At 37.8% G+C, this 12,486-nt stretch overlaps 2 protein-coding genes across 3 annotated transcripts in view; one reads left to right on the forward strand and one right to left on the reverse strand.

Moving 5' to 3' along the window:
- Positions 1-11,629, forward strand: part of LOC120486021 (rho guanine nucleotide exchange factor 26) — a 134,875-nt gene extending 123,246 nt beyond the window's left edge. Inside the window, 4 exon segments of the mRNA XM_039681860.2 lie at positions 7,348-7,382; positions 7,385-7,414; positions 7,706-7,807; positions 10,888-11,629. Coding sequence (XP_039537794.2) covers positions 7,348-7,382; positions 7,385-7,414; positions 7,706-7,807; positions 10,888-11,030 — 310 coding nt within the window. The 3' untranslated portion in view covers positions 11,031-11,629.
- Positions 11,630-11,658: 29 nt separating this feature from the next.
- The window catches only part of dhx36 (DEAH-box helicase 36), a 108,368-nt gene continuing 107,540 nt past the window's right edge, over positions 11,659-12,486 (reverse strand). For both annotated transcript variants that reach the window (XM_089135411.1, XM_089135410.1), the window contains 2 exons: positions 12,016-12,168; positions 11,659-11,921 (listed from right to left, as the gene is read on the reverse strand). In XM_089135411.1, coding sequence (XP_088991537.1) covers positions 12,062-12,168 — 107 coding nt within the window. In that variant the 3' untranslated portion in view covers positions 11,659-11,921; positions 12,016-12,061. The remainder of the gene's footprint in view (positions 11,922-12,015; positions 12,169-12,486) is intronic.

Raw genomic sequence — 12,486 nt, forward strand, 5'->3', positions numbered from 1 at the left:
AGACGAAACTGGATAAGTGTAAATGCATCTGGTTGTTGAAACCACATATGCAAATTTTACAGCTGTGTGTTTCAGCACCCCATCAGTTATCACACTGCAGGACCATGTACCAGCACAAGATTTATCAGAAAAGAATCAGGCATTCATCCAGTAAACTAAACAAAAATAAGCTGAGATGTTGTGATGTTGAATGGATTTCCTGATCTACCTCACCCTTTCACTTGTAATAGTTGTTGATGGTTTTGAATCAGGGTTTGTTTGAAACTATAGCGTAGGTGATATACTTAGTGCCAAGAACTACTCTTTAAAAAAAGCTAATCATGTCGAGCAGAGCACAATACAAAAGTTTATTTAAGTTTAACACATAAATCATTACTTATTTGGTGAAGAGAAAGACTCCAGCAGAGTTTTTGTTCTTGTTTTGAGGACTAAGGTCAGGGAAGGGTGGGGGGAAAAAAACGGAAAATAGCTGCACAGAAACAGCTGACCATTTGTATCATTCTTTTACTCTGCATCTCTCCAAAATAATCCTCCTTCCTTCATTTTAAAGCCAGAAAATCTGAATTGTATTTCAATGAAACCTAATGTAACATTGTATTATTTTATTTAAGTAAAATTTTAGTCAAATTTATTTGCATCAAACAGTAGTTATTTTCACATGATCATCTTCTTTCACACCTCCTCTGACCTTAAGAAATAAACACGTATTTCCAGAGACTGCGTGGTGCCCGTCTGTGCAAATATCAGCACCGCAATGTTAAAAGACTAAGTGGTTGCCAAGAGGGTACTATTTAGTTGCTAAGGTGTTATGATGAGGTGTTTTTTTGCGTGTTGCTATTCCATTGCTAAGTGGTCACTTCCTCAAGTCAAAAATACAAAAGCCGATAGTCTGATCTCTAGATATGACTCTAGTCACTCTGGACACTACACAGTAATTTCTAGGCCTTTTTGTTTGTTTGTAATGGAGCACTGAGAACCTATCAATAAATTCCATGAAATCAACCATATCACTCATTTAAATGGAGAACACAATGGTCTTTGTTTGTTCAGTAAAGATCTGTATTGAAGATATTGAACAGAACAGGTTACTTAGAGAAATCTTAAAGGTCCAGTAACTAAAACTAGTTTTACTTTAAAGGAACCGTATGCAAGATTGTGGCCCAAATTGAGAGTGAAGAGTTAGCATGACTGTAGTTCTTCTAAGGAACCTCAGTCAACACAAGGCAAGTTCTCCCACATTTCTTTCAGGCTCCACCCAATTGAGTGTCCAATAACATGTTGATACTGCTAAACCAGCTCTATGAGTGGTATGCGGTGAGTGGCACAATCCTTCCTCATGGTGGGTGTCCAAGAATGTCATCATTATGGAAAACCCCCAACTCCCCATGTCTTAGAAAAGGATATTGGAGAACAGACCCCCATTGTGACGTCATTAGCCACATCTTTTTGTGCTGTGTTCACTCGAATGTTGATTTGAATGTTGAGTGCTTCTCAATACTCAAATCAATGCTTCCTCATTTCCTTGCAGTGGGTCCCCAGGAGGAGGCTTGAAGACTTACATAGAAGAACCACTTTTTTTTAGTGTGAAGAACTTTTTAATAATCTAAACTACCCTTTTCTAGTATAAAGAACCTTTTGTTAAATGGAAAGGTTCAATGGATGTTAAAGCTGCTTGATAGAACTATATAGCCGCCAATATAAAGGGCAGATCCCTTGAACCTGATGACGTTTTGAAGTGATGCTTTAGTGATCAATACTATTCCAATACACAAAGAAGATTCCCTTTGATTCTTCCATCTTCACTTTCTTACCTTGCTTTCTTTCTTTCGCATCCTAAGGGGGATTTTAAGGTGCCCTAAAACTGCAAGTGAAAACCCACTAAACAAGCAGTATAATTGATTAGATAATGTATTGGTTTTGTCTTAAAGGAACACTCCGACTTTTTGGGACTTTAGCCTATTCACCTTATCCCCCAGAGTTAGATAAGTCCATACCTTTTTCATCTCCGTGCGTGCTATAAGTCTGTTTGACGCACCCACCGTGAGCCTAGCTTAGCACAAAGACTGGATGTAAATGGTTGCAGCTAGCATACTAATCCAAATAAGTGACAAAATAATGCAAACATTTTCATTTCATTTACATGTTGCAGGGATGTGATTTTTCCGGATTAATCCGGAATTCCGGATTTTCCGAGCTGAAAATGTGACCTACGTGAATCATGCAGATCTGTAAAAAAAAAAAAAAAAAAAAAGAAAAAAAAAGAGGGGGACGGGTGTCGGCAGCCGGAGTGAAAAGGAGAGAATATGAGGACATAACCCATAACTGGCTGACGTGTGTACAGAAAGTTCCTTTCAAAGTATCAACAAGGACGTATTTGCGTTCAGCCAGAGAATGTCTAATTGGTTCAGCTTGTTCACCTGCTCAATTTCGTATCTCTAGTCGCTCTCTGGTATCGTTGTCAGTTGACAACATCACAGTTAGGTCACCAGGGCTGGGCGATATATCGATATATTTCAAATTTGCGCTATGATCCTTGCTCCAAGCAAGCTGCTGACTGCTTTTGTAGAAATATGTAGCAGCTATATCGTGCATTCTGTCAGTTGCAGTCCTGACACCTCCGTCTCAACAGCATTAGTGTACAACGCGACAAATACTCGCAATATTAACGCAGAGGAACGGCTACATCACTTCAGCGAGTTCACAAAAGTTAATTTGCATGTGGTTTAATAGCCTGGCTGCGCCCTCCTACGCACTTCCGCTTAATTTCATTTTAATGAACTAGAGTCTGGTTGAACCAGGCTAGTGCTTTAAAGCCTTGCCGGTTAAACATGTCATTCACTGCTGATGCGCTGTTCTGAGCGCGAACACCCGACGTGCACATGCACTAAAGCTTGTCTAACAGCGCCTGGTTGCTGGACTAAGTTATCTTTCGAGTATTATTTCGCTAATACTCTCAAATACACACAAGGTTTACATAAGAACATTTGGTTATGTCTAAACTCAAAGCAAACCGAGAAAATTGAGAGAAATCTGCTTGTCAAATGCTCCGTGTATATTAGACGTGTCGCGTACAGGTCTTAAAGTGACAGTAGCCCTAATAATAAAAATGCAGCCGCTTGTTCTTAAAGGGATAGTTGACCACAAAATAAAAAAAATTATGTCATTATAAATTCACTGTAATGTTGTTACAAACCTGTATTAATTTATTTTTTGTGCTGAACAAAAAAGAAGATATTTTGAAGAATGTGGGTAACCAGACAGTTGCTGGTCCCCATTGACTTCCATAGGGAAAAAAATACTATGGAAATCATTGGGGTACATCAACTGTTTGGTTACCCACATTCTTCCAAATAACTTAAACAGAAGAAAGAAACTTATTCAGGTTTAAAACAACTTGAGAGAGTAAATGATGACAATTACAATTTTTGGGAGATCTATTTAATATTAATTAAACAACAAAACACAGAGGAAATCACTCACTGCTCTTGACTGAGAACTTTAATAGTAGCTTTAATAAGAATCAATGTATAATTTATACAGTGAAGACTATATTTGACTTTGATTGAACATTTGCTCTCCCTTTGCGGAAAAGATATTGGGATATATATCGATCGGGGGGGCTCGGTATATTTTCCTGCTTTTTAGTCCTTAGCCAATCACATGCCTGATGTTGTGATTTGTATAGTCACAGACTGTACAAATAACAAGGCCATATGAGACAGACATCTTTTAGCCGCATAAATACTGGGAACTATATTTTCTGAAGTCGAAGCACGGCTACTTGGGCGGAGTGATACCCACATCACCTGAGACGCACCGTGACGAGGAGCAGATAATTCGCTCAGAGTTGGAGTTATAGAGTCAGCAATTACTAGATAGAAAAGCATAGTTTATCATTTGTGTTCGCTTTACTGTATGAGCTGTGACAATAAACAGGGGAGACCAGGTAATACCATGATGTTTCATTGAATTCCAACCAAAAACGCATCCTGATTTATAAATATCACAGAACATGAATAAAGAATTATTATTACAGGAATCGATATATTTTAAATGCAATTTATTAACTGAACCAAATGTATTCAACAGCATATAATACAGTATAATTGCATTACAATATGCTAGAATAAGGGGAAAGTAATAGCACAAGGCAAATTGTTTTTGCACAATGAACACACAGCCTAACGTACCCGTACTGGACAAGGTCACTGTCTCTCAAAAAATAAAAAAAACCTCAGATTCATTAGCAAGGTGAAGGCTACAGTCCTGAGTTTACAGCTCCGCTCATTTGTTACTGGCGCGATAGAGCGCATTCGTGATAAAACAAGACTAACATTAGGGCCTGCTCACATATCGCGTCTTTTGCGCGCTCAAGTTCGTTATTTCAAATGTTTTTGAAATAAACATTTTTTCCAAGCAGTGCCGCATCAAGATAAAAACATATTCATACCCTATTCATATAATAGTGTCAGTAACGTTACATTAGATCTGGCTAATGGCACTGTTACAGTAGGTCATCTAAAAACATAACGGAACACTTACCTCAGCCGCAGGTGATCCACTTTGTCCTGTCTGTGCTATCGATGGGATAACTTAGCCGTATCCTTCAGCACATTATGGTCCGTGTGGCAAATTCCATTTTTTCAAAATAATCGTCCTCATTGAAATGTACCGAGCAAACATAATGTCCCTTGATAATCTCTTTAGGTGTGTTTGGATCAATATCCAGAGCAAGTAGCCATTTCTTCATCTGGTCAGCGTTTTTAGTTGGAATTCTGTGAAACATCATGGTATTACCTCCCCCCATGTTTATTGTCGCAGCTATTTACAATACAGCGAAAACCCATGACTGTAAACTACGCTTTTACTATTTATAAATTGCTGACTCTGTTACCCAAACACTGAACAAACTCTCTGCTCCTCACCACGGCGTGTCTCAGGTGATTCGGTTATCACTCCGTCAAAGTAGCAGTGCTTCGCCTTCAGAGAATATAGTTCCCCGTATTTATACATTTAAAAGATGTCTGTGTCTCATTTGACTTTGTTTTTTGTGTACAAAGTACAACATGTAAATAGAAAAAAACATTTGAGTTATTTTGTCACTCATTTGGATTAGTATGCTAGCTGCAACCATTTACATCAAGTCTTTGTGCTAAGCTAAGCTCGCGGTGGGTGCGTCAAACAGACTTATAGCACGCACGGAGATGAAAAAGGTATGTATGGACTTATCTAACTCTGGAGGGATAAGGTGAATAGGCTAAAGTCCCAAAAAGTCAGAGTGTTCCTTTAATATGAAAAAAGCCAAATGTAGAAATATTTTGTGAAGATGCCTCATTCATCTTCATGTTTTCCTTCGCTCTGTTTTCAGTTTTGATATTTACTTTCAAACCTACCATCTACTAGTGCTTGGGTGCCTTTTTAACTTTTCACCTCATGTAAAATAACCTTTAAAGGTGATAGGCCTGGAATGTTGGCCCTCAGCTGTAGGAAGCATGTTGGAGCATGTTGAAGCAGTGCAGGAGACCAGACAGTGGGAGATGTGAGGTCTTCCTGGTGCTGCCGGCCTCTCTGGTGTTTGCCAATATAGTTTGCTAGATCAGAGTTGCTTAGTTCTGCATGAAATGAAAATTCACCCCATCTATTTTCTAAATGCATTGGTGTCATCTAAAAAAAAGGTTTGACCTTGAAAGGTTTTATCGAAATGTTATTCATGCAGGACTTTTCAAATCATTTAAAAAATGTTATGTATTCAGGGAATGTGTAACACTGTGTCTAGGTGTAAGATGAGTAATTCAGCTGGTGTAATTCAGAGCAGCGTGAAGGCGTTTTCATGTGTGCTCAGATTCCAATGATGTGAATTGACTGCTGCCCTTCTCATGCTAACTACACAAGCGACCGAGGGAAACGGGTTCAGCACAACAAACCTCCTCATAGTTTGCATTACACATTTAATATTTGAACATGCACAATGAGTGTGTGATGTCTTTGCTTGGTTGATCATGTGTCGTTGCCTCATTGTAACAATTCAGGCACATATTGATTATTTATGTTTGTTTGCGAAAAGGGGGTCAAACACAGTATTAGTGTGGTATAATATTTTATTTATATTTGTAATATTTATAATATTATACACAGTATAATATTATAAATAATATATATAGATTATATATATATATATATAATATTTTAATTATGCTAAGATTTATATAAGATTATTATATAAGATTTCCCATGTTCTTTGTCAGTGACTCTACTAAACACTAATTACTCTATAAACACTAATTAGTCAATGAATGAATCACTCCACAATCACGCTCATTAAGATTCCTGTTAATGGTGAAATGTTTATGCCCTCTGGATCTACAGTGTAATTAAGCACGTACCCAAGAGGTTGTTTTATTTTTTTATTTTTTTTAAATAATTGTATTTATTTATTTATTTATTTTTGTATTACTATTATTATAGGGGGAGAAAAAATAAAAAAAAACGTTAGCACTGTTTCATATTTATCAGTACTGTTTAACATTGCGTATATTTTGTATGATTGGTGTACAATAAAATATACTTAAAAAAAAGATTCCTGCTAATGGAACAGGAGAGAGGCCTTTGTGACCCCTTTAGCTGTAAACGGGACCAGAATGAGTCAAACATGACTCATGCAGATGGTCAGCTCAGTTTGTGATATGGGACTGGCGTCTGTGTGCGCTGCAGTTATGCTAAACATCCCACGGCCTGGCTGACTCACTTTAGGAGCTCGAATGCAGGTCAGCTCTGAAAATGTTTCCCTGGTTTTCTGTATTTTCCTCTTCACAACGTATAGCAAAATAGCAAATCTCATTAAACAAAGGAGTAGTTTCTGAGAGATGACCCCCTTGTGTCTTTCTGCTCTGTTAATATAATAATGTTTATTGTGGGATATTTGTGCTGAATTTGACTGTACGTCACAGCTCAAATCAGAATTGAATCATGCAAGGATTGAAAGAGGAAAAAATGATGGCATCGCCTTTCTTTCTTTCATATGGCTGAATGTTCACACTGAAACTGAACAAACACAAAAGAGCTCACAAGAGCGAACAGATGCTTCTTGTACTGAATGTAATGAATGCTTCAGCACCGATGTCAGGTTTCTCCAAGTAACCTTATCTGCTGTTGCACCCGAGTCTGGGGGTGTGTGTCTTTGAATGGTCCAGGACAATAAAGGAATGTGAAAAAGAAAGATCTTCGGTGTTGTTTGGTTTTCACAATTGGATTAATTTTGACCAGATAAGACCACATAAAAAATAATTTTAAAAACTGCTTCAGTGGTTATCAGTTAATCATGGTGCGTCTTTGTTTTTTTGGTGACAGTAATGAGAGAGCCCGGTGGATCAGTGCTCTGGGGGGAACAAGAGTGACAACAAGAAAGACAGAATGAGTGAGTATAACCAGCCTCAGCGAAACACCCTCTGGCCATGGAGAGTTTTAACAAGCCTCAGTGAAACAGTGTCACCCTCTGGCCATGGAGAGTATTACAGTGACACAAATCGGCTACAGCTAATCAAGTCAACAATCGCTGTTACTATTACTAAACTGTGTTTTTCATGAACGATGCCTTAAATCTGCTGCTTTGTGAAAATTACAGTGAGGAAAGAATATTTAGGGACTAGATTGTCATAGTTTCACTTTATATTTGTTAAAGTGATAAATGTATGCACTTTTCTGTTAGACGCCATGCAGGTGGAGGTGACGAGGACGTACACAGCCAGGCAGCCGGATGAGCTCTCTCTACAGGTCGCTGATGTGGTGTTGCTGTCACAGATAGTGGATGGTGAGATCAGCCCCCTCCATTCCTCTCATTCTTCACACCAAAACTATCAAATCAGTCTGATTTTGGCATTCAATATGTCTGTTTAAATCCATGCAAAAGAATAATATTAAAAAGACTCTATGAAAATGCAATTCTAACTCTTGAGAGTGGGTGGCACTTACGGAAAAGTAGAAATACAGCAGTACACAAGGACCTTGTACAATGCAATCCATTTATATACATTAAATGTATATTCTGATGTTTAATTGCTATAACTGATATTTGTCGTTGTGTTTATTGTTCAAAATGTAGTAATAAAAAACACACAAGGGGAGCAACTTGCACAACTTTTCATTTCTGATACTGCAAAGAGAAGAAACATCAAACAAATGTATGTGTTTTCAAACAGCGGTTCAGATTTTTGAAATTTACTATGATGTTTATAAGACTACACCAAATCTAAGAGTACAGAGAAAGAAAGCCGGATCTGCATTCTTCCTCTAATATTTGCTGTCACTCAGCAAAATAGTGTGTTTGGCGGTAAAAAGGTTGAGAACCACTGCTTTAAAGTTGCCCTCTGGGATAAAAAATCAAATCATACACCATATTCCATACCAGATGGAGGCAGTATACCTCCAGAAATACCTCCTTGGCCGCGCACACTCATGTCTTCAAACAACATGGGCGCGTGCTGTGTTGCTCTGTCTCCCTCGCGCATATTAATCAAATCAATTGACACGATAGTAAAAGGTTGGACGACCGCTGTTTCACGTGGAGCATTTGGAGATTTTTAGAGATTAGAGACCAAATGAACATCATCTCAATACTAATTTATAAAGGCCGTCTCAGACGAGCCGGTGCATTTCGATGATGTGGGAATATTAAAGCCCAGGCTATTATTTCTAGTTTATAGTATTCGTTTTGTTCATGTTACATTTTTATCATTAGTTTGAATTAATTTGACAGACAGCATTCCCTGATGTGGACCAAGCTAGCGCCTTTCAGAGCTGCCAACTCTCACAAATTCACAGTGAGACACACAACTGATACTACACACTCTCACGCCACACATCCATTTTGTCATGCACAGAAAAGGACACGGAGACCGATCTCAGATTCTGTTATTTTTTATTACGCAATTCAAACAATAAATGCAGTTTTGGCGCTTGTAAATGTAACACGACAGATCCCTAGCGCACGTGAATCGATAATCTTTACTAGCTAATGATAAAAGAACATGAACACTGTTGAAAGATACAGTATGTTACAACTTACCAAAATGTGTTCCTCATGCATAATATCGACCAATCATTTTTTTAACTCATCCCTGAACTGAAATTTAGGTTTAAGTACAGGTACACACACACACACCAGCCGGCATGGCTTACTTGTGTACAGCAGTTTGGCTGGTGGTTATGTTGCCCGCCCGCATACCGCCTCCCATGGCCGAAACTGGTATTACGACACCTGCCGGGCCGGGGCTAGTAATTTAGCATGCTAATTTAAGTTTATATCTCGGCAGCACTATAACTTGTCCGTTTTTTAATGACATCATTGCACTTCTTTTCTTCTCATTCTTTTGATGTGTGTAGCTCATTTTTTGGATAATTTTATCACAATTATTCCATATGGCACCTTTAAAGAATCTTTCTTCAAGCTCAGATTTGGTACTTAATTCTATTTTCTAAATTTTCTCCCCAAATCTGACCTCTTACTTGTGTTTAAGTTCTCCGGAGAACAGTTCTGTGGTTATTGGATAATGATTATTTTCTCAGAACGAGTAGTCCTGTAACCACAGGGATGTCTTTTCATGTGAGGCTCAGCTGAAGGTCTCAGTTTTGATGGTGCTGGTCAGAGGGTCAAACGACGGTCTCACTCTGGCTTCTGCTCATTGGCTGGCTTTCATGTTGAAAGGCCAGGGCTCATGGGATAGGGCTTCAAAGGCCCCTTGAATCTTTTAATGGCCATTAAATATACAAAAGACAGTTGAAAGGAGGCTGTTTTATTTTTGAACATTTCATCCTTTCCAAAAGCTCGCCACAATACAAAATTTGAAGTAGAAAAAAAGTGTTGGTAACACTTTACAGTAAGGGTACATGAATTATCTTGAATTCATGTATAAATTAATTCATGAATTATGCATTAATATCTAATGAATCATCAGGAACCAACACGAGTTCAACGTTTTTCATTCATGACTTCATGGATGAACAACACCTTAATTAAAACATTAACTAAGATGAGTACATCATCATGAATTATGATTTATTACACATGATCATGATGTTTTCTTTGTTCAAAGTTATGCCACTTTTAAGAGCACATTGTTCATCAGTGTTTCAAAGGACCTAGTCACCGCTTTAGTTGAGGGGCCACACACATGATGAAATCATTGATAGATAATGCTTAGTTAATGATGACTACTGTATTGAACAGACCCCAAAATAGACCAATCACAGCTCATAGCACACAAATTCTGTTAATCAAATACAGAAGTCATCATTAACTAGGCATTATCTATCAATGATTTCATCATGTGTGTGGCCTAACTGTGAACAAAAAAAAACCCAAAACATCACGATCATGCATAATAAATCATAATTCATGGTGATGTACTCATATTAGTTAATGTTTTAATTAAGGTGTTGTTCATCCATGAAGTCATGAATGAAAAACGTTGAACTCGTGCTGGTTCCTGATGATTCATGAGATGCATGAATTAATGCATAATTCATGCATGAATTTATACATGAATTCATGATAATTCATGTACCCTTACCGTAAAGTGTTACCAAAGTGGGTATCTCAGCACTAATTCAATTCATCACATTGACACCGACTCTTAAAACTTAAGAGGTCCACAGCTAACTTTGTAACTTTGTTTCGTTATTTATAAAAGAAAGTGTATTGCACACTTTCTCTCTTCTTTTGCCAAAGGAAATAAGGGGAACTTCTGTAAGAAATAACACATTCATGTTATGGTTGGCTAAGCCATGGCTCCGACAGCAGATTTAGTTGATTTGTAGTCAAATATTTTTCCTTTGTTCAGTATCTGGTTTGTGTAACACAGAATCTCAATTGATGTCTGTCTGTGGTTTCAGGCTGGTATGAAGGAGAGCGTCTGCGGGATGGAGAGAGGGGCTGGTTCCTAGCTGAGTGTGCTGAACTCATCACCTGTCAGGCAACCATCGAGAAAAACATGCAGCGGATGGACCGTCTGCAAAGCCTAGAGACCAATGTCTGAGACATTATCTCCTGAGAAACGCACAGCACATGACAAAACTGTGGATGAACTCGAACCACTACAGTGCAGTAATTGCTTTAGTTGCTTCAAAAGGGGAAATACGCACTGCTTTATCCAACATTGATTTATTGTGATTATAAACTGAGCCTTCAGCTCAGCATTTTAAAATGAGTTTTTTTGTCCTCCACAAACACTGGTTCACTGTTCAGGGCAAGTAACATTTCGTGGACATGGAGTCCCTATTTAAAATGAAGGAAAGTTTTATAGCAGCACAAAGACGGTCACACGCTTATTCACTCTCATAACTGACTCTCAGGGAAAATGTAAACATGCATCAGATATACTCAATTTGTGAACGAATCAATAGAAATAATCAGTATATAGATTCATATTCAAGATCTTTTTATGTTCATTTAAAGAGTATGTATATTGCATTCCTTAAACTTTCACTTGACCTGTATGTATGTGTATGTGAGATTATGAATGAAAGATCTCCATAAACAAATGGATTATATTATGGCAAATTTAATGAATCACTGTAAAGAAAGCATACAAGTCAAGCCAATGTTAAAATAAAATAAAAAAGTTATTATCTTTAATGTTTGTCACTTCTTTTTAAGTATTGATAAAAAAAAAAAAAAAGATCAGAGAGGGTGAGAGCAGATCAGTCGTCTATGTGGCGGCTAAATGTCATTGATATACACAAGCTGCTGGTGGTTGTGCTCACTGGCTGCCTCTCCTGGGATCTTCAGCAGGGCTTTCCTGTGTGGTGATGAGGTCGATTATGGCAGAGATGACGGCACAATCTTTAGACTGCCGGTCATTCCAGTCCACAGCATGTGGACTTTTTATCTTCTCTTCCAGAAGCACATCCAGCTCCTTTCTCAGCTCCTAAATTTAAAGAATAAATTTGAAGTATAATTGCAAACTATCACTGAGTGCCCTGTTAAGTCACATGTGGCATATGAAACAAATGAACACAAACCTTGACAAGGTGAGCAATGCGGGCCGGGGACTGAAATACAATCCACTCATCCACAGCGATGGTCTCTTGGTCCTGGTCCCTCTGGATGGAAATATCCCCTCCGAAGAACAGCAATGAAAACGGAGACACCTCGGTGCAATCGTAGAGGAAGATCTTTAGGAAAAAGAGGGAAAAGGAATCAAACTATTTTTTTTTTTAAATTCCCAACCTGTATTTACTTCAGACTGTTAAACTTGACATTATTGACTGAGGTAGTTACAAATTATATATATATATATATATATATATATAAGGCTGAAACTCTTGTTGATCTTTCTGTAACAACAAGTTTAGGTTGTAATCCAAATTAACCATAATATTCAAGGGTTAAAGTTCATAATTCTTCACTATAATTCCCTTTTTTCATTACACTTTAGACTTAGGTGTCATTTTTAAGGTCTAATTAACATTTGCATAATATCAATTAACAAC

Source organism: Pimephales promelas, chromosome 10, assembly GCF_988280905.1.
Source record: "Pimephales promelas chromosome 10, fPimPro1.hap1.1, whole genome shotgun sequence".
In the NCBI taxonomy this organism is placed as follows: Eukaryota; Metazoa; Chordata; class Actinopteri; order Cypriniformes; family Leuciscidae; genus Pimephales; species Pimephales promelas.